Here is a 25,192-nt window from a genome sequence, read left to right as displayed (position 1 = left end):
TCAAAAAGTCCCAATTTTTTTGGGTTTACTGTGTTTATGGGGTCTTCATGAACCCTATTTTATGATCACAGCAACTGTTAAACAACTGTTAAAGATAGACTTTGTCGTCCTAATCACAGGCACGAAAACACACACGGAAATAGATCAAGGGTATAGCGTTGTTATTTTCAGACATTTTAAATATATAAATAGGAAAAACGAATACGAATAACCAACTACTATGGCAGTCATTTAAAAATACATTTGTTTGGAAAATTATTGATTATGATGTGTTTGTGTGGTTTGTGAGGTCATCAGAATGGACAGCATATTTCTCAGTGTTCAATAAAGCGATGTGCATTAATCTCATAATCATCGTAGCGTCTCCAAAGTCAACATTTAAAATTCAGTGTCTTACTCTCAACGCCTGAAAAGCAGACAGGCATTTTTGAGGTGTGTGTGTGTGTGTGTGTGTGTGTGTGTGTGTGTGTGTGTGTGTGTGTGTGTGTGTGTGTGTGTGTGTGTGTGCGTGTTTTCTATGGTCCAGCAGTGTGTGTTCCAGCTGTAAGGCAGGCAGGTGTGTAGATCTTCACTGTCTCGTCCCAGGAGCAGTCCAGCACCTACACACACACACACACACACACACACACACACACACACACACACACACACACACACACACACACACACACACACACACACAGGTTAGTCTTACAACGTCTTTCCCCATCTGCTCCTTAATGACACGTATTAACTTCAAAATGGATCAAATAAGACTATACATCGAGGGACGGGGACCTCAGTGTAACCAGAGGGGGAGCCCAGCCCTTTCATCAGAGGTTCAGCCTTTGACGGTCTTCCATCACATCGGGGGGAACGGTCTCATTTAAAGGCTCCGTTTGCCTCTGGGGCTGATTGGAAATTGTCTGGCCGCCTGGACCCCAGTCCGACGGTGTATCTGTATTTAACCACACACGCCATCTGCTCATTTATCTTATTCTCTTTCCTTCCTAATATGACACCGCCTCAGACGTTTAAAAGGCCCGGTCTCGCCCCGGAGGGACTGAGACCTGAGAAGGGTAGCAGTTGTTATCTCCTCTCTACCCCAACGGCATTGGGATACTCAGGAGGGATATGGCCATCAACTGAATTACATGCCTTTATGGATCCCGGGGTTATAATTTAGAAGACACGCCACCAAAGTCTTCCCCGGCTCTTTTATGTGAGCCTGCCCAGCAAAGCCCTTTGCCAGAATCTGAGCATGTTAAATCGGTTGGCTTCCCTGTCACAAAGCATCCTAGGAAAATAAACTTCTGAGCAAGAGAGAATCAGCTATCGAGTGACCCGGAGAGATGAATTCATTTATGCATGCAAACATTCATTTATTTATTGGCATCACATCAGGAGCAAAACACTCATGGCAGTAGTTATTGTCCTTGCATTAGGTTTTAAATGTCAATTCTGGGAATACATATCGGTTTGCAACATTTTCGTACTTCCAAATAAACGATGAATCAAGTTTGCTTTGTGCAAACCATTGTAGAATGTTGGCGTATTTTAGTGTCTCTCTGTGTTCACATTTCTTAGTCTAGAAAAAGGCCGGTGCCTCCATACTGAAACAAGGTGTTATTTCCAACATTTCGCCATTTGTTATGTCTCAACAAGGATGAACCAACCTGGTCGTCTGGGACATAGCCAGGGCCATATACCTTTTCAAGGGTGAGAGTGCTTCTATTCTCCTGTTATTCACGTTTTCTTTATTATAATACTTCCTTTACAACCCTTTGGTTCGGTGAGAAGAGGGATCGACAGCCAAGGAGGATGTCGGGAGACTGCTCATCAACTCTTACACTAAGACTATTCCACCTAAGTCTGTACCTGTGCTGCATTACATCCTCGAATAAACCATCTATTCGACCCTCTGATACAACCTGTCAAGTTACCTTGATTTCCACCTCAAAAATTACTACTACGTCTATTTGAACAGTTTTATAAATAAGCTGAAATCTAACACAATCATGGGTAAAATTTGCTTTCTGATTGAATATTCATACTTGTGGAATAACAAGTATGAATATTCATACTCGTTCTCATGTTGCAAGATGAGAACAAACTTGCAACATCACAAGATGTTTCAGTGCAAAAGATAATCCAGATATACATTTTGAGCCATTGGGGGCATATTTGGTTTTTACCAGCTTATTGTGAACTTGAACACTGTCTCCGACTTCTCCGGAACTTCACATAGCTTTTGACGTACGATGGCCAACTCAACTAGAAGGGCACTTTTTTTTTTATCCTCAAGCTGTTAACCTAGTGGTAAACATAAAATATTTGTGAGTTGGCGATTCAGAATTCAAAAAGTATTTCCAAAGGAAAATTTCATTACAAAAGATATTGATAATCACTAATAAACTTTTTGCCCTGATGATTATATCAATAATGCTATCGATCTATATATTTAAACATTTTGGCTTGTTTAGGCGAATGTGAGCAAAATGAAAAGCAAAAGCTTTTCATCTTTCTTTCTTTTACGTTACAATTATAACAAAGTATTGAGTTCCCTGTAGCAGTATTCTCTGTGGCTTTCAAAGGCTTGTTGGAGATGGACAGAACCAATGACCGGGGCAAGGGGAGGGTGGGGGTGAGTTAGCAAAACTCCAAGACAGTGACTCGCTTCTTTCAGGAGAGGATCGCCCATCGCTAATTAACTTTAGCGCCACCACACAATTGAAACACACAGAAGGCAGCCAAGACTGCAGCACAACGGATCAAAGACCAAACGTGTGCGAGCCAGAGAACAAGAGAGAGAGAGAGAGAGAGAGAGAGAGAGAGAGAGAGAGAGAGAGAGAGAGAGAGAGAGAGAGAGAGAGAGAGAGAGAGAGAGAGAGAGAGAGAGAGAGAGAGAGAGAGAGAATGCAGCTGTGGACAGAAATAATTTTCTCTGCGTGAGGAAGATTGAGAAAAAGCACGAGGGCAGTAGAAGGGAACTAAAGGGAAGAGGACATTAAACAATAAGAAACATAATTTTCTGATAGGTGTTTCTAAATCATGATACGGAAAAATAATTAGAGAGGAAGAACCTCAAAGAAACCGCTACGTCAAAGGCCCCTAACCTGAACAAGGCCCACGGTTACAGCGAAAACCTATAGCCTGAAAGAATTCAGACGGTTTGACTACAGTTTCTGTTTCTGAAATATATAGAAGACATGCCCCATTAGACATTATGTGGTGCTTCTTTTCCTTTGACAAGAACATTCTCTTCGAGTCTTATTTTGGCCAGAAAACATAACAAAAAAAAGAGGCAACAGATAAAGTTGAACATTTTTGATTACGTGAGTCAGAATAACCTATTTAAAAATAATTCAGTACAGATAAAAAAAACTGCCTGAAAACCCTTTTAGCATAAAAAGCTGACACACACACGATTGAAAGACGTCATGAAGGTGCCCGATGCCCAGATAAGACGATGCCCAGATAAGACGGGGAGCACAAGTGTACATTTCATGGGCCTTCAGGGGGACCCCTCAGGCTGCAACAGTTCCTAGTATCCGAGTGAACTGCTTCATACATGTGCTGCCAGAATTAAGTTGGACCATTGACGTCACTGAGATCGGAAGTTGCTTCGCCAACTCGGAAAAATTACTTAAATTGTCCAGTTTTTCTGCAATATTATTGCATAAGAGGAAATTTGATGTATCTTATACATAATGACTTATTTCATGTCAGAAGACAGCCACAGTTCCATTTGGATCGTCCCATTGTTATAAATGAATAAGGCACTCTTTTTTGCGATGATTGTCATGTGAAAACCTTCATGAACGCCCGGGGCGGGGGGGGGGGGGGGGGGGGGAAGGAGATAAGGGAGCCTGGGAAACAAGACGTTTCAGAAGATGATCAGAATGGGTCTGGGTTATGGGCGAGGGAGGAGGAAGAGACACGCATATGGAGAGCTAAACTTGGTCACGTGTGTGTGTGTGTGTGTGTGTGTGTGTGTGTGTGTGTGTGTGTGTGTGTGTGTGTCCTCCTTCAACAGCTTGCTGTAATGACATGTCTGATGACAATACAGCTAACAATACAGCTCATTACCGCCAAGACACACACGCAGACACACACGCACACACAATCCCCTCGGACAGACACACACACACACACACAAACACTTGCCTCAGACATGGACAAACACACACACACACACACACGCACACACACAGTCGCTGTCACACTGAACAAAAGCGACTGAGTGGGCAGGGAAGGGACTCCGGCAGCCGGCAGATGATGATTGGTACTTGAGGGGTGGTGTCTGTGATGTCAGACAAATCCCCGCCCCCGCATCCCCAACACGACATAATGAACGGACGCTCTCCACCACCACATATCCCCCCCCCCCCCCCCCCCTCCCCCATCAGGTCGAATCACGGGACCTCTCCGTCCTCAGACCTATGACCTCAAGTCCTGTTTGTTCAAGAGCTCCTGGACTCTCCTCCTCAATCCAGGAGCGCCCGCTTGAGAAGGAAACAAAACAATTGTCTGGTGTGTGTGTGTGTGTGTGTGTGTGTGTGTGTGTGTGTGTGTGTGTGTGTGTGAAACAGAGAAAGAGACAGCCTTAATTTGACATGCATGGCCTTTTCAGTTTGCCACTTGGTTAATTGTCTTTTTCTCCCTGACGGAAATGTTGGTGTGGGTGTATGCAGGCATGTGTGTGGGCGTTTATGCATGTTTGTGTCTAATCTGGTGTCTGTTTGACTGCCAGCTGAGGGGTGCTGGGATGGACCCCTATGCATGTAGTCGTCCCATAGTCCTTCCTGAGCGTGAGTCCCTTAACATTAAGAAGCAAGTAGGTTTGGGACCTGGTTGGGTGTACGTGTGTGTACATTCGTGACTGTGGGTGTATATTTGGGTGCCATATTTCTGGCACACATTTATTTTTATATGATGAATAACCTCTCCTGACCCTTCCCTTTCCAAACTACGGCGCCCTTTACTTGCCTGTGTAAGGTGCCAGTACACACTTCTAATATGATGTATGTACTTCTTACGTACGCCCAACAGCTACCACAGCATCGAGTAGGCAAGTGAACAAATTCTTTGATCGATTAAATAATTGTATTTAGTTATTTGGTTTGTAAATGTAACACCAGAGGTCATTTTACGTTGCGGGCGATTGTTCGCTGCGGCTACCTCCAGTTGAGGTGGTCCACCACTAGGCGCCTCCCTAGGGAGGTGTTCCAGGCCCGACCAGTGGGGAGGAGTCCTCGGGGAAGACCCAGAACTAGGTGGAGAGATTTTATCTCAACACTGGCCTGGGTACCCCTCGGGATCCCCCCGTCAGAGCTGGTCAATGGGGCCCGGGAAATGGAAGCCTCGGGCCCAATGCTAGAACTGCTGCCCCCGCGACCCGACCCCGGACAAGCGGTTTGAAGATGAGGATGAGGATGAGCTGAATGGGATGATACACACACCGCTGCTAAAATGTCATATTCCCAATGGACACTACACATGCTGTAGGACATGGGGGGGGGAGGGTAACAGCCTTATGCTGATTTTATTACACCAACTACGTTAACTACGTTGAAAGACACAATTAGCGCTTTGTGTTTTATGTGTTGGTCATTCATCTTGATAGCAGTCGGCACTACTGGCCAATGTTTCCTAGAGTATGTGAATAATAATGCTTTCTCCTTTCTCTGAGAGCCTATTTCTAGTAATCGAACCAGGAAACTACCTAAAAAAATTATTGTGGGTTTTGAACGGAGACATAATCTGATACGTAAATTCGTTATGGCTATTCCCAATGCAGTCTATTGAGAATGTTATGCTATCAAGTTAACGGACGGTGGATTTTTGGCGAAAAGACAGGGCTACTCTTGAAAGATGGTATTCAGCAGAGGTGGAGGTAAGTCACTCATGTGCAAGTCACAAGCAAGTCTCAAGTCATAACCTTCAAGCCTCAAGCAAGTCCCAAGTCAAGTCATACAAAAATCTGATGATCTAACCCAGTTTCCACATTTAAAAATCGGTAAAGAGGGTGGTTCATAAGTTGAGTTTTATTTCAACATTAACAATAACAATGTCTTAACATTAAAAAATAACTCAAACTATTGCAAAACATTCCAAAACCATAATATTTCGAAAATGTTTTTATGATCATAACCTCCAACCTATCAACAGAATCAAATATAACCTCTAGGTGGCTGTATACGAGAACAGTTCGAGTCAATCTCGCAGTCAAAGACGCAGTCACGTAGCTTACCTTTTTTTGTGGTTTTGTAGTGACGGATGTTTGATGTTGTGGTGATCGTGCCACTGATTTTTGAGCTGCAGTCCTTGCATACCGCTGTCCTCTTTTTCTTACTATCATTGACTTGAACCCAAATTGAATTATTTTTGGTCTTGCCGCGTCCTTAACTGCTGCTCTGATGACCTGCTCACACAGTGGCAGTTTGTCCGTGCAGAGCGCAATCAGCCGAGATGCGTGCTTTCATTGCACTGTAAAATCACCCGATCCATGTTTCAAAATAAAATAATATATATATATATATAAAATGTATAAATACAACATAATTTCTAACTTAATCTAACTTTAAAAATGGTCATTTTGAGTCATCCATCTCAAGTCTAAGTCAAGTCTCAGGTCATGAAGACCAAGTCAAAGTCAAGTCGAGTCTTTTATTAGTGTTAGTCAAGCAAGTCTCAAGTCCTCAAATTTGCAACTCAAGTCTGACTCGAGTCAAGTCATGTGACTCGAGTCCCCCATGTCTGGTATTCAGTGATCAAAGATGCTGCCAACTACCCTGAACAAAGGAGAGATGGCAACAAGTAGAGCTTAATGAACAATCAGTTGAAACCGGTTTTACCCGGAACAAATCCAATGGATGAGTATGGGAAACGGTCCAGATGTGCAATTTGCCAGAGCACCTACCATTGAGTAAAAGACTACAATTAAATGTAGAAATGATGCAATAAACAAGCACAGTAGAGGAGTGCAAAATCCCACTGTAGTTGACATTGCTTGCGCAAGGACTATTTACGGCGAAACGTGGCTAAGATGCTTTTTAAATGCCCAGAGTGAGAAAGAGCCGATCGAATAAATCACACAGCAGGTGGAAAGGCTTTGAAGTTCGGTGATGGGCGAGCAGTGCACTCCACCAAGAGAGTAAAGATACCTTCTTCGAATGGCCAGACCAAATGTTGAATTGAAACCAAAGTAAGAGTTCCTCTACTATTGAGGAAAGCATCAGTGAAAAGGACCTGGATATTAAGAATGATAAGGCAGTAATATTTCAGCCAACAACACCTCTTGGCCTCCCATCTTCAGGTCATTATGGTGTGGACATAATGGACTGAGACTGAACAGTCTATTGAGAATGAGGTCCTAGCCATAATGAAAACATGCAGCATTGTGACTGGAAACCTGGTGTCATTGTTGACCCCTTCATCAGTTTGATCAGTGTCCCGGTCCGCCACAGAGACCTTCCACTAACAAAAGGTGGCGAGTTCAATAATGAGGACATTAAAGACATGGCGGAAAACTTTAGGATGGAAATATCGACCACCGCTGCCTACAGTCTCCCTACAGGAGCAATAACAATAAACCTGACTGGAAAACTGACCAAGATTGAGCACTCCCGGTCCAGTTACCAGCATTACCAGTGTTCTGACGGAATACAAACATTCCCTTTTCTAGTTGATAGGCTTCCTACTTTGGAGGTCACTACTGTAAGTGCATGGGCAGGAAAACACATGACACTACTGCATGCAGCAGGGAAGGCCTTCAGAGGCTGGAAGTTCAGAGAAGATCCAGCGGGTTCTGAGAAAGTAGTTTTGTTCCTCAGATAATTTTTGATGAATCCGGTGATGAAGCGTTTTAAATAGAATGTGTTTGTAATGGAAAGGACCTGGGGTAGTGATTGTACGAGATTGGGTGGTGATGTGGTGACTCTACTATTGTAGCAACATGATTTTAAAATCAATTATCTGACCTACAGGAAGCCAATGTAAAAATTTAAGAATTGGTGTATACGTTCAAATTTGTTGTTCTTTGTTAGAACTCTAGCAGCAGCATACTGAACAAGCTGAAGTTTCTTTAGAGTTTTTTTTGGGAGACCTGTAAGGAGACCATTGCAGTAATCAACCTTACTAGTGATAGAGTCAAAAAAAGGGATCGCTTTAAGCGACGGACTGAAGAGCATCTTCACTGCGCAGCCGCAGATACAGAGGGAAGTGTCATGTAAAAATAAAAATGCATCAGCAATATCATTAGTACGTAGTAGAGCAAAGTAGAACTTCAAAATCGCACTCTCCTTTAAGGAACTCTTTCTGAACATAAATTAGCATAGTAATAATCATCCATTTTTAAGGTATTCGTTGTAGAAAAGACCATACATTTTCTTTAACGCATTTTTTAAGTAAGTGATGATCCTTCAGACTCCCTCGCTGCTCCCTTATGTGGGTCCACATGACACATCACACATAAAGAGTGAATGAGTTCTTTAAGAGATTAAAACATCGCCTTTTTTGGGTTACTGAATAAAAGGTTATCTGTGACGCATACCATAGGCATAACACGATCTGCCATGAGCTCTCCATAAAGATGGCATTGTCCTCTGCATCAGCAGGAGCCAGTTATGTGAGAGTTATGTGCATGTTTCTGCACCCCCCCATCAGCATGAGAAGATGCTCTCCCTGCCTGCCACCGTCTGGAAGGTGTCCCAGAGGCATCACTGAACCCAACCAACTTCAAATTGATGTCTTCCCCGAGGTTCTGGCACATCAAATTGACTTCCTGACTGTCTTCTGATGATGTTGATGGCATCATGCATTGTGGTACAGGTGTGGAGCATCACATCAGGCCTCAAACATCACATCACCTGCTCAGTCTTCCAACCCAAAGGATTTGAACTATTTCTGATCTGAGTTGATCAACCTCTGGAGCTGTGAGAGGAGAATCCCGTTCTTGCAGAGCATAAATGCAGACCTTCTGTTTCACATGCACAGCTCCTCTTGGACGGGCCAACTCCATGCCAATATACCGCAAGCCTTGCCCTTCTTCTCTGCCAACTTCAAAGGCTGCCTTCAGGCGAGGAATGACTAGAGTGAATGTGCTGGAGCCAGCTGAGACAAAGTCATGGTCATGAGCGGCAAGCACCCGGTCACAACACCGTTTGTGTCCGACCGGTAGAACTCAGCATGGACGAAGTTGGACTTCTTTGTTCCAGCTTTCAACACTATCTTCCACTCTCTTATACCATTAGTGAAGCATCAATATCACCATACAGTCCCTTCACTCCTGACCTCAACAGGTGGACGAATGTGAATCTCAAGACACACCAGGGGAATGCTGTTTTAATGTCCATAGAGTTAATTTTTGATACTGCAGATTGAACCATCCTTTGTACTTTCCTGTACTTCTTCTCCGGTGTGTGCAGGGTTCCAGTGTTTCTGTCCACAAAACCAACAGTTGGTCCTGTTGTCTGACTAGGACTGCCCTTTGCTTGTATGGCAGGTTGATGTGGATTGTCCTGGTCATGAGGAGCCAGATTATGGTCAGCGTCATCAGGGAACCCTAAAGCCCTCTCTGTGTCTTTGTCCCTGAGGATTTAAGACTTGCCCCAACTCTGACCACTTTTAAAACAAGACTGAAGACTTTTATGTTTGCTTTAGGTTTCTGCTAAATCTTAAATACATTGTGCTTAAAAAAAAAAGGCATTTTTAACTATACCTTTATTTTCTATTTTTGCCAGCGAGATACATGATCAGAGAGAGGGAAAGGGTTTGAGACCAGAGAGAATGTTGATCTGATCTTAAACACATTGCACTTTCTAAAATGCTTTTTTAACTTTGCCTTTATTTTACATCTATTTAAAAAAAAAATTGCATATGTTTTCTTTTCTATTAATTCATTTTTAATACATTTTATTGTATGACAATGTTGTATGTGAAGCACTTTGAGTCTGCCTTGTGTATGAAAAGTGCTACATAAATAAAGTTGCCTTGCCTTAACGAATAGACTGAGCTGTATTTTATTATTTGTCTGTATGTGCATGTGTTATGTATGTGTGTGTGTGAGACCTGGTTATGTGTGTGTGACCTAGTTATGCGTGTGTGTGACCTAGTTATGTGTGTGTGTGTGACCTGATTATGTGTGTGTGTGTGTGTGTGTGTGTGTGTGTGTGTGTGTGTGTGTGTGTGTGTGTGTGTGTGTGTGTGTGTGTGTGTGTGTGTTTTACCTGGTTGGGTGTGTGTAGGCTGAAGTCTACCCCACAGACAAACTCAGAGTGATGCTCCACTGTCTCCAGAAGAGGCTGACTGCTGCTGTAGTCCCAGAACCTAAAAACATATGCAGACAACCAGGTCACCGACACACACCGTAGTATTGCATTTTGTCATTTATGGATGCAACTTTAATTTTTACTTGCTTTGTCAATGTATTGGAGATTAAAATGGTCTATGTTAAAAACTGCCATTGAATAAAAGAGAGGGTAGAGAGAGAGGAAGAGGGTAGAGAGAGAAAGCTTGAGAGTCAGTGAGACAGTTTAAATTGTGAATGAGCCAATAAAACACTATTCCCAGACCTCAACCAATCAGACTAATTGAAAGACTCTTTCTGTGTGTGCGTGCATGTCTACGCACTAAAGTGTGTGTGTGTGTGTGTGTGTGTGTGTGTGTGTGTGTGTGTGTGTGTGTGTGTGTGTGTGTGTGTGTGTGTGTGTGTGTGTGTGTCTACACTCTAATGTATGTGTGTGTGTGTGTGTGTGTGAGTCTACACTCTAATGTGTGTGTGTGTGTGTGTGTGTGTGTGTGTGTGTGTGTGTGTGTGTGTGTGTGTGTGTGTGTGTGTGTGTGTGTGTGTGTGTGTGTGTGTGTGTGTGTTCTCTGACTCAGCAGATCCTCCCATCAGGACCGTTTCACTGCAAGTGCTTTTAAGCCACTTTCTGAATGAGCTCCATTCACTCTATTATCCCCATAAGTACCATTCACATTCTCTACATCTATCTATATCTATATCTACATATAGATATATATATATAGATACACATATATGTGAGGTCAGTGCACATGGAGAGTTATCGGGTCCAGATCCATCATGCTGACCACTATAGGATGCTTGAGGTTCACTGAAGCCTGCGGTTCTCATCTCAAACAGATGTTCAGTAAATAGCTGCTCAACCAAACCCCAAAACATGCTGGATAGTCGGGTCTAATGAAGATAAAAAAAAGGGTATATTTGCGTAAACATTTCGAGATGGAGTGAAACATGAATAAAACGTAACTTCTAAACTTTTCTCTTCTTCTTGGGTATTTGGTTGGTGTGTACTAAGCTTAAGTTATGTTCTTTCTCATCACATCATATCCAAACTGACTAAACAGAGAGGACTAGAAGGTTGAATGTTTAGACTGACTGTTACCTCGGGGCTGACGTTTCACCTCAGACTAGACCACGTTTAGCACAAACGATTCAGGTTACCTGGAAGCCTTGGCGGGGTGTTGCTTGTTTAAAACATCTCCGTAGTTAAAAACATGTTGAGTAACCATGAGGGTATCGGATAGTGAAAGGTTATACATAACTATGTATTTTGTCTTGTGTGGTTAAAGTCAGCATGGTTGAGAAATGTGCTTCTAAAGGAGATTCAACCTGCACTCTGCTCATGTGTTACACGCATCTACCGATCTAGAAACACATTTTGGTTTGTTCTCTGTTCTTTGGTTTGTGTTTGTGGATTTATGCCTGAATGCATCAATGTGTGTGTATTTGCCGTGTGTGTGCGTAAATGTTTGTCTGTTTTTGTTTGAGAGTGTACATGGACAAATGGCAGTACAAATAAAAACGTGTTTGTGTAAACTAGGTTGGAAAGGTCCATTCCCAACGTCTCCATGGTAACTTATTATTATTTAACCTCTATTGTGTTTCACTGCAGAACCACCTGTCGAATGTGTGTGTGTGAGAGAATGATTGTGACTAAGAGAGTAATTAAAGGCATGGTGGAAACAGGTATGAAAGAGCAGAGAGAGAAAAAACGTGATGTACAGCTTCTGCTGTTTTCATAGTAAAAGTACACCAACGGAAGGAAGCAAGGAAAGAATGACAGGATAACAAAAGGTATCCACAGATACTCTCTACCTCACTCTGAAAAACGAAAAACATAAAAAATGAAAGAACGAACGAAAGAACAAATAAAAAGTGTGAAGATAAAAAAAGCAACAGTCAACGAAAAGAATGATGAAAGAAAGAACGATAGAAAGAACCGGATATGACTACTAAATGACGCAAGTATATGCTCACAGATTCAAACACTATCTGCCGAAAACAATCTTGGGTAAACATCTGACAGATGGTGCCGCGTCAACTACTCTCAATACCCTGATCAATGACTCAATGGGCGTCCATTATGGAGCCCGTGTAAACAGGGGAACACAGGGAGCCATCGCACTGAGACCTGTTCCATGAGCCGTCAGGGAAAACCCTGGCTGGTGCCTTCAGCAGATACAGGAGTCCAGTGCCCCTCATAGTGTACTAGCCATGAGTCAAGAGGAAGGGGCGTAGTCGACTCATATTTCATGAGACGTTTAGTCGCGCAAAAAGATGGAATGATTAAGCGTTGCAACCGAATGCATCCGTGGTCTCAACGAGCCCTGATCAACTCATAGGCGTCTTGTCCCTGACACCGCTACTGCAATAACTGCTCCCCTGTTGGAGCCCCACACAACCCCGGGACCGGACACACACCAGGGGTTCATTTGATACGCGCCCGCGAGGGTAAACCCCCCCCAGACATCGCTATTACTTTAGCCGTACATGGAGATACAAACTAATAGTTTCCGCCTTTATTTGTTTTGACAAGCAACAAGCTCTACGGCATCTATTTGGGCAATTATACTGTGTACAAAAAACATGAGGAAAAATTGTCGACCCATTCAGAACCAATGTGTCAGGGTCTGAATAGGGGGCCCGCTTTATTAGTGTGCTTGTAAAAAGGATATTTAAAAGGCAAACCAAACCATTTTCTGATGCCCGATAATGGTATATTTAAACAATGACATTAAAAGTGCGACGGTCAGTCGACTATCAGCTTGAGTCGACTAAGAACATATTTTTTTGGGGCAGCTCTACCAGAGTCCTCGCTAGTGTCCTCACTAGAGTACTAGAGTCCTCACTAGTGTCCTCACAAGAGTACTAGAGTCCTCACGAGTGTCCTCAATAGAGTACTAGAGTCCTCACTAGTGTCCTCACTAGAGTACTAGAGTCCTCACTAGAGTACTAGAGTCCTCACGAGTGTCCTCAATAGAGTACTAGAGTCATCACTAGTGTCCTCACAACTAGAGTACTAGAGACCTCACTAGAGTACTAGAGTGCTCACTGGAGTCCTCAATAGAGAAGAATCCTCACTAGAATAGAATCCTCACTGGAGTCCTCACCAGAGTAGAATCCCTACTAGAGTCTTCACTAGACTAGAGACCTCAGTATAACTACTCCTCACTAGACTAGAATTGTCACTGGAGTCCTCACTAGAGTCTTCACTAAACTAGAGTCCAGATAAGAGTCCTCACTAGAGTCTTTACTAAACTAGAGTCCAGATAAGAGTCCTAAATAGAGGACTTTAACACACAATCCTCCCAAGACTAGAGTCCTCAGTCGACTAGAGTCCCCAGTAGCCTTCCTAAGACAAGAGTCCTAACTCCACTAGAGTCCCCAGTAGAGTCTTCCTAAGACTAGAGTCCTAACTCCACTAGAGTCCCCATTAGAGTCTTCCTACGACTAGAGTCCTAACTCCACTAGAGTCCCCAGTAGAGTCTTCCCAGGACTTGAGTCCTAACTCCACTAGAGTCCCCAGTAGACTCTTCCCAGGACTAGAGTCCTAACTCCACTAGAGTCCCCAGTAGAGTCTTCCCAGGACTAAGTCCTCCATCCACTGTAGAATAGAGAGGACTAACAGGAGTTCCGGTTCCCCAGCACCACATTAATATGATTATTTTCACCCAAACCCAGAAAAGGGCAAACACGGTAGGCTTCAAAAACCATCAACCCCAAACAGATAATCACACAAGTGGAAGCAGCGAACAAAAGGGATATCAGCGCTGTAGCACGCAGCTTGTGGTTGGAGATAATGTGGAGAAATAAAGTGCTTGCAGAATTAAATATGCAGATATCCTGTTATAAAGTCATCCCACATTTTAATTAATCAAATCATGTCAAACTTATTTGACAAAATTAGAAAAATCCAATAAAATGTATCTTTTGGCTAGACGAAATTAAATGTAGCATCAACAACTCTGAAAGGTTTGTTTTGTTTCCATTTATACATAAAGTTTATAGCAGAGTAATTTGCAGTTTGAAAAGGTTGCTAAAGTTGATAATGGAAAATGAAATTATTTGAAAACAAAAAACGCTTGTTTTAGATAAATATAAAACTGAAAAAAAGTGTTGGTTGCCATTATTTAAAGCAATGAGCTGAATTATAAAATTCTGTGCTCAAAGTCAAAGGGGTTACTTAAACCTGGATCAGCACACAGGAACAAACCAGCATTTCAGGGTACATACTGCAGTGTGTGTGTGTGTGTGTGTGTGTGTGCGCACACGGGATAGCAGGTGACAGGTGCCTCCGTTTTCTCAAACAAAGACCACAAGCAGGCACCTGTGAGTTTGTGTTTGTGCGTACGTGCGTGCATGTGTGTGTGTGTGTGCGTGCCTGTTTTAGAGGATATATGGAACGCCAAAAGGGTCAAAACTAAACCTCATTTTATACCTGCATTATATAAATCTAGGTAAAATACAGTGTTTTTGCCGTCATAACACTGTATTTTCCACTAGGTGTCATCCAAATACTTTAAATATAAAATCCACATTAACTCAGGTAGTAGTCTAATATACAACGCAGATTAAACCCACTTTCTGAGGGGTCAAACTGTTGAAGACTCGCTTGCGGTGGTTGATCATTCATCTCTTATGAAGACTCGATCACGGAGGTGGCTCATTCAAGAGTCAACTTTTGCAATTGGACCGAATAGGCTATTTTAATACTAATTGCAATCATCATCACACGATCCGGCTTTCATAGCATGTAATGATCGATTAACATAGTAAAATATAATATCACATATATTCATTAATATCAGCTCCATCAGAAATGTTTTCATTAACAGAGTGCAGTGATCTGACTAGGGTTATCGTTGATTGGGTGAAGAAAGTTCATCCTTACTGTCTGCGAGAATCAAGATGAGGAGCTTATTTGACAGTTAGGAAAAAGCGTTACTTAGCAAGCTATTTAACGCAATCGATGGGGCGTTAAAAAGTAATCAAAAACTCTGCCTTTAACGCTGTTGTAGAGTTGAGGAAAAGCAGCGTTGAAAAGGTGATTTTTAATCATTCAACTGCTAATAATGAAAGCAATATCACAGTACTTTGCCTAGTTATGTGATTTGAGCAGGTCTAACAGGGTTTGATGCACAGCCCAAAGATTCTGGGTTAGAACCCCAATGTCCACAGTCTACCTGTAGTCATCCTTGAGCAAGATCAGCTAACCCCTACCTGCTCCTAAATGACATGTATCCAAACATTATTTTATGAATTTCATTGTATAAATGGAGGATTACAAAAAGAAAGATGTCGTCTTCTATGGCATCAGATAGCACACTGGGTATTTACGCACACAACACTAGAGCAAGCAATGGCGAGATTCAGAGGGGACTCAAATAATTTAACTTGACAGCTGTAAAAAGGAAGCATTTATTATAAGAGTTTAACCTGTCAAAGGAAAGATTGACGTTCAAATGTTTGAATCTTTACGATTAGGCCTGCCTATTACTCAACCTGTTGGCTCCACCCACTGGGAGGTTAAAACCAATGAGAACCCACCGTTTATTACATGGGAAGCGGCAATTAAAGGGTAACGCTTACCTGACACTGAAGTCATAGGAACAGGATGCCAACACCGTCCGACTGAAGGGAGAAAACTGTAGAGAGAGAGAGAATGGTAGGGAAGGAGGGGAGAGAGAAAGAGGGAGAGAGGGAGAGACACGGAATAACATCAACACAGGTAGGATGAATTGGTAAATGTCCCCTTTCTATCTCTAAATCCCGCCCTCTCCTTCGCTGTCATTTGTTCTGATTCAGCGTGGAAGCAGACCTGCTCCGGTCGACTCCGCCCAGGGGGACAGAAGTCTAAACACACGCCAACAGACCACAGTGCTGACTGGGGACAGTTCGTAGTTTGTCTTTGCTCACCTGGTTACGTGGGAAAAATAACACCTGGGTTAGGAGGCCCTGTAGAGCTACAAAACAATTGTATATATTTATCGCTAAAATTCTGTTGTTCTCTCTCTCTCTCTCTCTCTCAACACTATAAAAAGAACACACATGTGCCGACACACACACACACGCACCCACACACACATTGACTTTGCCACTACACACTCATCAGCAATAGATTAGCTGGACTAGTTCATCTCTGATGAAAGGCAATCGATCAGGGATGTCTGGCCACAAAGGGTAAGGGACGGACAGAGAGAGAGAGAGAGAGAGAGAGAGAGAGAGAGAGAGAGAGAGAGAGAGAGAGAGAGAGAGAGAGAGAGAGAGAGAGAGAGAGAGAGAGAGAGAGAGAGAGAGAGAGAGAGAGAGAGAGAGAGACATTAACTAGCTTGCAAACACAAACTCAATAAATTAAGATTGCACACACCCACCTAATTCAAGACATTTGTGGGTTGTGTGTCTGCGCGGGTGTGTGTCGGTGTGTCTGTGTGTCTTGTTAATTCCATTTAGGTGGGTGTTTTGATGCTGTCACCGTCGGTTTTTCAGTACATCCACAGACGTTTCCTCACAAATTATGTTAATTGTGTGTGTGTCTGTCTGTATGTGTATGTTTGAGGGTATATGTTTTCGGGGTCGTGATCGTGTGTGTGTGTGTGTGTGTGTGTGTGTGTGTGTGTGTGTGTGTGTGTGTGTGTGTGTGTGTGTGTGTGTGTGTGTGTGTGTGTGTGGTCACGATTGTGTGTCTGTGTATGTGAGTGTGCGTGGTCAAAATCGTGTGTGTGCGTATGTGTGTCACAATTATGTGTGTGCGTGTGGGTGGACACGATCGTCTGTGTGTGTGCACTATGTGTGTGTGGGTGTGCGTGTGTGTGTCCGTGGTCACGATAGTGTGTCTGTGTGTGCGTTTATGTGTGGGTGGTCACTATAGTGTGTGTGTGTGTGTGTGTGTATGTGTGTACCTTGACTCTGCGGATGGCGTAGGAGTGTCCGACCAGTGGCTGACAAACGGGCTGCCGGGGGTTCCTCAGGTCCCACACACACACACTGCAGTCCACTGCCCCCGTCACCACCATGTGCTACACACTCACACACACACACACACACACACACACACACACACACAGTTAATAGGACATCCTCCACACAACACACACACAACAGAATATTCCACACAAAACATACACACCAAGTAACCAGAACATTCTACAGTAAATGCACACAATTCATCAAATATGTTGACGTTTTTTTCCCATTCATTGTTTCTTTGCGAGTGAGTGAGTAAGTGAGTCAGTCAGTGAGAGCTTGTTCTTTACCTTTTTGTAGTACTTTTAAACTGCTTTGGCATTGCATCTGTAAATTGTCCATGCCAAAAAAGCTCTTTCTAATTTAATTGAGAGAGAGAGAGAGAGCTATAGGCTGTGTCTGATAGACATTAGCACCACCACTGTCAGATCCCAAAAGTGCTTCAACTGCATGGTGCGGACCATACCTCGTCATATTTGCACCAATCACAGCTCAGGATTTCGGACTTGTGGGCCGGGATGGCCAATCGGCATGCAGCACTCTTGATGTCCCAAACCCTGAGCGTCCCATCACCTAGAGAGAGACAGAGACAGAGAGACAGAGAGGAGAGATCACTGCTTAAGGAATGTCAATGAATATTTTCCATGCCAATAAAGCTCTTCTGAATATAATTGAATCGAGAACGGAGAGATTAAGAGAGAGACGGGGAGGGAGCGGAACTAGTACAGAGGTAGAGAGAAAAGAGTAAGGGGAAGAGGGCAAGATGAAGAGGGAGCATGAGAGAGAGAGAACAAGGGAGAGTGAGAGAGATTAAGTGTTAATTTAACGACTGTAGGCTGCTTCACAAAGATACACTTTGTACTGCGGACAGGTTCTGTCGCAGTGTGTGTGTGTGTGTGTGTGTGTGTGTGTGTGTGTGTGTGTGTGTGTGTGTGTGTGTGTGTGTGTGTGTGTGTGTGTGTAAATGCAAACTCACTGCAACAATCAACAGATAATGTGAAGCTCAATGTGAACACTGAGATATATCTCTCCATTTCAATGTGTTGTGTGTGGACGGGTCTCCTGAATAGGTGCCGGCGGTCGCCCCCCCGCCATAAACCACAGCTTGTCTCGTTGTAAGCTGTCAGAGGTGTACCATGCTGAATTAATCCAGCTGCAAAAAACGGATTCCCCTTTTGGGACAAAAATGATATTTATATAACAGAATGTTAAAGCAACTGGTGTAAGAGGATCATGATGCAAAATAAATATGAACGCAAATCTGAACAGGTGTAAGAGGATCATGATGCAAAATAAATATGAACACAAATCTGAATTTATGAAGTTGATTCTATTGGGTGGGTGTCTCTACCCTGGACTCCTACATTTCAGTTTATCATAATAGTTAAAAAAAAAAAAAAAGGTTTTAATTTCGCAGCTCAGACCCACTAAGCCACCCCCAGACACAGACTATTCGGCTATTCGAGGATCGTTGCCAATCCCTAATAGAAATACATGAATAAACGTAGATTTAAAAAAGCAATAATTGCGTGCCGTTTGTGCGACTTAAGTGCGACTCGAGTCCGAGTCTCAGACTCCCCATCTCTGACACACACACACACACACACACACACACACACACAAAACACAAACCTCTGTGATAAATGGGTATTGTTATACAGCTATAAACAGGAAGCAGAGGTTAACCAAGACCTTGCTGGTTTCCTCATGACCGTGTGGATCGTAGAACCCCTAGCCCCAATGCCATCACATCCACGCTGCAAAAGGCAGAGTTATTCTATATTTATATTTTGAAACTATTATATATTGTCAATGTGCTCTGCACTGGGGGAGAGGGGGTGAGAGCACCTCTGTGGTCTGAGGTCAAACGGCCACACCGTCCTCAGCCCTCCCCAGGGCTCAGAGTCGACACAATACACATGCACGCGCACACACGCACAAATTCACACACACACAGTGGATGGAAAACTGCCAACTGTAAAGTGCCCAAGTCGGTCAGAATCAGATTGGGCGCCTGGATCTGGGTTACCTCGGCGACGGCGGGCTCCACCGGGGCGTGACACGCCACATGAAGTACGACTTCCTGTCTGTCATCCACCGCGGCTGTTATTGGCTCATACATCTCAAGTGTTGGGGGGGAAAAAACACTCCGGTGATTGGCTGTTATTGATCAGCGAGGGCCGGCGATGTCCCCGCTGTTATACAACAGCGCCGGGAGTTGGCGCCGGCGGCGGGCAGGGATACGGGCATTCACACGCACACACACACGACTCGACACACACACTCGCACACTCCTCGACACACACATCCACACTCCTCGACACACACACGCAGACTCTCTCCTCGACAAATGCACACACACACTCTCTCCTCGACACAAGCACGCAAAACTCAAATAAATAGTATTCCAACCAATCACCGACTATGGGTGGGTGTTGTGGGGTTTTGCGCTGCGTTCATGATAGTTTTTACTGGCTGCACGAAACACAGAAGGGATGGGTGAGCTGGCTCTGTTTGTTTGGGATCTCGCTTCAAATACAATCAGAAGTGATGTCACCCACCTTCGTTGATACAACCTTTGAGGTCCATACCAATAAGGTTTCATTGATTTGACTGCTAAAATTGGACATGCTCATTGATCCTCTGAGACACTTTGACATTTCTGGTTACCGCACACCACAGAAAGTGATGCGATCGACACATTCATGAACAGAAATCCACACTTGAAGTTGGCTGCACAATTTGGGTCGGAATCATAGGGTAGAGGACCCACTGAAATTTCCCAACTTTACCAACTTAAGATAAGATGGACTGAACAGCACAACTTTTGACCGGTATTCCATGCATGAGAAGACTGGCATTTTGGTTTTACAATTGACTGATAAAGGTCTTAGTGAGGGTTGCTGAACTAGTAAATTGTATCTTATCTGTGAAGACACAAACGCACATGCGCACACACACACACCTATCTTTCTCATTATTATGTGTGTGTGTGTGTGTGTGTGTGTGTGTGTGTGTGTGTGTGTGTGTGTGTGTGTGTGTGTGTGTGTGTGTGTGTGTGTGTGTGTGTGTGTGTGTGTGTGTGTGTTACGTTAGGCTTTAGCCAGGCTAGCCCTCTAGACAAAGAAACTGAGAACTGGGTTTTTCAGGAAAATAATATTTGGCTATCTCTTCACAATGTCAAACTAAGTCTTCCACATAAGTTAAGTTTCATATCATACAATATATTTTGATATAACGATGATCTGCATCTGGTATTCAAAGAATAATCATTATTTTTTTTTTTGCTTTGTGATCCCCAAAAAGTTGTATTTCTAGCTTTTTGAAGTGTAGTTTGTATGGACTGCTCAAACACACAAAGATCAAGCCCAATCAGAATCTTGTTTTGTCCATGCTTATTTTAAATTAAAGAGTTATATTTAACCAAAGCGCTATTAGCATTCATCCACAGTATCCTACACGGGAAATTGCTTTAGACTATGTATCATTTAATATACTCCCATAAAACACGTTGTGATAGCCATTCCACCTTTAATGTGAACGCTTAGCACATTCCCAATTTGGTCAATTCCTCCTGCTTAACCACTAGATACAGCGTGTCTCCTCAAAGTTAAGCTCATCAATTGCAATAGGAACTAATTAGGGAAAGTAGCCATAAACTTCTCTCGCAGTTCTATAGGCCAGCTAGGCTACCGTCCTAGCATGAAATGGTTTAGCTCTCCAATTGACCTTTTTGTTTTATAACAATTATATTTGCCAAGACAGCATTACGAGTGTATCTGTGCGCTGAAGTTAGCCTGATGGACGATATCAGAGGGGAAAACATGGAGGGGATAAGCAGCGGGAACGGTTTGGCATCCAGCTACAGAAGCCCTAATGGGTTTATGCTAGCAGGGCTGCCGGTCACTGAACGAGTTAGAGTGGGGAGCGCCAGCGGGACACCGACCTGTCGCCGTGTATCTCCAGCTCTGATCAGATCTGCCACAACAGGCCAACACAAAACCAGATTGTACAAAGCGTCTGATAAGCGTTGGCTTAAGCGTACACCACTTTGTTTGGATTCCTGGGGTCACTTAGCCTACTACGAGGGAGAGAGCAGGTGTTAGAGTTAAAATGAACGATTTTATTAAGCTAGCATTGGAGAGTTCCAAGGAGATTCAAGACAAACCCAAGACAAACCTTATTGGATGTGATAGCAAGGTACGGTAAGACCTCCATTAACAAGTACAACATTCATATTTGACTCATATTTGCACCACTTAAACTGTTGATTGGAAATGTTGCTAGGTGGCGGGGCAGATGGCTTTACTGTAGATGGATCAAACCATTTCGTTTGAAACAAGAAGCACCTTTTTAATAGTTGGTTCCCTGCTCCCTTCAATCGCCACCCTCCCCCTCACCACCTGATTTAATAAAACTCAAAACAACATGGTGTATTCTATTAACCTTAGAAGCCCAAATCGACACCTCTTCACAATCTCTCTTCATGAAGAAGAGGAAAGAAAACACAAACTATGAAAAACCAATTAAAACTCAATCTAATGAACCCACTCCTGATTGCGCCTGGGCACTAGATACCAAGACGGGTGGACTTAAGGGAGGCGTAAAATAGATGAGATGGGTCTACCACTGTGACTGCTATCTGATGCTAATGCAACCCTGAACAGAACCTCTGAAAGAAGGAGAGCATAAAGCACTGCCTTCTATAGTTGACTTTGGGTCTCACGAAGTGTGACTAAAATGTATTAAGATGTCATATCGAGGGAACACTCTGTAAAATAGCAAAACTCTTAACATCTCGCCGGAAACGCTGTGACGGATTAGTGGTATTAAATTGGCTGCGCATCCTAGCTCAAGCTTTCTAACTACAGCAGAAGTTCTCCAGCTCGGACGGGGGTTCACTCACTCTTGGACAGGGACATTGGTTTGCAGCCTGGGTCGCAACCCATGAATACAGACGGACAGCACAACCAGCACCAGACCCACAACAGGACCGGAGATCCACTCACAGTATAATGACAGTGTGCAGAAACCAAGTGGTACGGGCGCTAAGTGCTATTCACAGGTGAAGATGCCAGAGGCAGTAGGGGTCTTTATATCAGTAGACTCCTCTAGCAGCAGGGCCCCTCAATCAACCTGGGGGGGTAACATAACAGCTCCCACTAAGTCAGAAGGGGGGGGGATCTTGGACGTAATAAAATTGCACTCCCTTTCAGAGTGGATGAGATAAGCCCCAGCCTCCCTCCGGTTACACACTCATTGACTTCACGGCCGCGTGATGGAGCTAACCGCTAGCTGGTGTTAGCCCAGCGAGGGGCAGGGAGGAGCAACAGGAAGTGGATAAGGAAACGCGGGGAGCTGATTAGAGAGGCTGTTAAGTGTTTTGGGTGCATGAGGGAAATACCAAAGATCAGGTAGGCTCGCTTTTTTATCTTGATTGTTTGAAGGCTCTTTAAAAGTCAAGCAGTTTGAAAGTCAAGCAGATTTGAATCACATTGGGTCAATTCATTTGGAGGTGGGTGTGTATATAGGTGTGCGGCAGCAGGCCCCATCGATGTCAAACACTAATGAATACATTATTTATTGAAGCAAAAAAAATAAAAAAAAATATAAACTAAGTGTGCACTGGTAATGTGTAGTGCACTGGTAATGTATGGTCAAAAAAATGTTAATTACCTCGAAGAACTGGTAAATAATACAACAAGACTGACCCCTAGTGGCAAGAGAGGGTATTCAATCATTTTCTTCTGAACAACAGGTAACTTAATATGTTTGGATAGGTGGATATAAAATGTAACCCATTTATCTGTCATCGTTATTTTCCTTCCCTTTTGTTCACTTTCCAATATTTCATTCATGTTATCTCTCTTTCTTTCCTAAATCTGTTTGTATCTTTCATCTCTCATCACCTGCCAGAGTTATAGATATTTTCCATCCATGTGACTAGGCCCCAGCTCACCTGAGGCAGAAGCAAAGCATCCTGGGATGTGGGGGGACCAGACAGTACTGTAGATGACCCCTTCGTGACCCTTGAGTGTGGTCAGTGATTTGCTAAGAGTTGGGTCCCACTGATGACAAAATCCAAGAAAGAAAAGAAAGAAAGATTAGACAAAGAAAGACAGAGAGACAGACAGCCAGGCTAACAGCCAGACCGTCAGTTAAACAGACAGAAAGACAGGTAACCAAATAGACAGTGAGCCTTACCACTTTAGCCGTTTGGTCCCAGGACCCAGAAACCAACAGGTTCTCTCCTCTGGTTTGAGACCAGTGAACAGAATACACCTGGAGACACAAACACACACACAAACACACACGTACAACAAGTGGATGAGTACAACGTGACCTTGCTGTTATTCTGCCAAGCATTGGTGTGTGTGTGTGTGTGTGTGTGTGTGTGTGTGTGTGTGTGTGTGTGTGTGTGTGTGTGTGTGTGTGTGTGTGTGTGTGTGTGTGTGTGTGTGTGTGTGTGTGTGTGTGTGTGTCTTACTTCCTGTGTGTGTTCGCGGGCCACTCTGAGTGGCGCGCTGTGATTGGACGATGAGTCCCAGAGCTGCAGGCTACCGTCCCCGCCCCCGGCAGCCAACACGTTCTCATTGGTCTCGCTCCACGCCACGTCGAACAGCCCGTCGCTCCACTCACAGCTGTGCGCACACGCACACGCACACACACACACACACACACACACACACACACACACACACACACACACTTTCATTAGGAGCAGGTAGGGGTAAGGTGTCATCTCTCTCAAGGATGCCTCCAGGTTAGGCTTCGGACATTGGGGGATCAAACCCAGTACGTTTTGGGCTGGGAGTGAAATACCACTCGCTACAGTATCCTGCCCCCGGAACATTCATGCAGTGAAAATACTGCACAGTGATACTCAGGTGCTTACAGATAGATACGGGTACATACAGATTTGGACTGAGTGTGCCCTTAGATGGAGACTCTGACAAATAAGGAATAAAGGAAGAATAGTGGTTGAGTCCTACCTCTTCACCAGAGCGATCCCTAATTCCGTCTCTTCCAGGATGAGCAGTGTGCCAGAACCTAGAAGGAAACAAACTATTTACTATTGTCATGTGCCAGGCATGTTTACCTGATACCCAAAGAAACTTGGGGAGAATTCAGATGAAGCAGACAGAGTTCGAGGTCATCTTGCTGAAGGATGACTAAATTGGCTGCGGACGTCGGGGGAATCTAACCCACTACCTTTCACTTGGGAGGCACCACACTATCCTGCCCTCTGAGTGGATGGCTAAATCCATAACAACAGCCTGTAGATGTTGGTTGACCTGTCATTGAATCATCATACTGTTTTTATTTACACACATCATACACATCATACAGATACCTGAAATTCGTCCACATAAACGGAGTCCACATTTAGACGTATACCTGTCCTTTTCCGGACATTATACTCACCAGCAATGCCGTAGTATTGTGAAGCAGCGCAGGCCAACCTGGTGGGGATGAAGGGAGATCCCTCCACGGCGTAGCCATGGCGGGCAGGACTCCTAAACACCTTCACACCCATCTCCTAACCAGGTGTTAACAGCCAAGGTGCGCTGCGGCTGTCGCTGGCAGTATATCGCTTACTGGTGTTATTTTCATACGCGTTCAAAAATAATTATAAACCTCATTAGAAGCATATACACTGAATAAAACTCATGCCTTTTATCGAGTCTGCAATACCACTTCCTTGTTGTTATCACGTGACCAAGTCAAAGGTCTAGCGTGATGCTACAGGTGTTGGCCGCTTGGTGGCGACATTTCACCTTCTGTTTGGAATTTAGGAAGCAACCAACCAGTTTATTCTACTTTCTCAGGATATCTAACGTTAGGCCTATAGCGCATTTTACATTTCATTACACATTTTGCATGGTTATATTCACAAAATCAAAGACTCGGCCATTATGAGACCCCACAGCAAAGGCTGTAAAC

General features: G+C 43.7%; 1 protein-coding gene across 1 annotated transcript; it reads right to left on the bottom strand.

Moving 5' to 3' along the window:
- pex7 (peroxisomal biogenesis factor 7) lies at window positions 1-24,989 on the bottom strand. The gene is made up of 10 exons (XM_030345797.1): window positions 24,674-24,989; window positions 24,241-24,298; window positions 23,736-23,889; window positions 23,453-23,530; window positions 23,208-23,316; window positions 17,715-17,821; window positions 17,185-17,301; window positions 15,875-15,930; window positions 10,209-10,308; window positions 1-599 (listed from the first exon to the last, which is right to left on the bottom strand). Exons 1-10 carry the CDS (start codon window positions 24,783-24,785, stop codon window positions 516-518), a joined length of 975 nt encoding a protein of 324 aa, XP_030201657.1. The 5' UTR covers window positions 24,786-24,989; the 3' UTR covers window positions 1-515.
- Between the last annotated feature and the right edge of the window lie 203 nt (window positions 24,990-25,192).

Source organism: Gadus morhua, chromosome 21 (assembly GCF_902167405.1).
Source record: "Gadus morhua chromosome 21, gadMor3.0, whole genome shotgun sequence".
Taxonomy (NCBI): Eukaryota; Metazoa; Chordata; class Actinopteri; order Gadiformes; family Gadidae; genus Gadus; species Gadus morhua.
The sequence above is the reverse complement of the archived record's forward strand: the minus strand, read 5'-3'. Positions and strand labels throughout refer to the sequence as shown.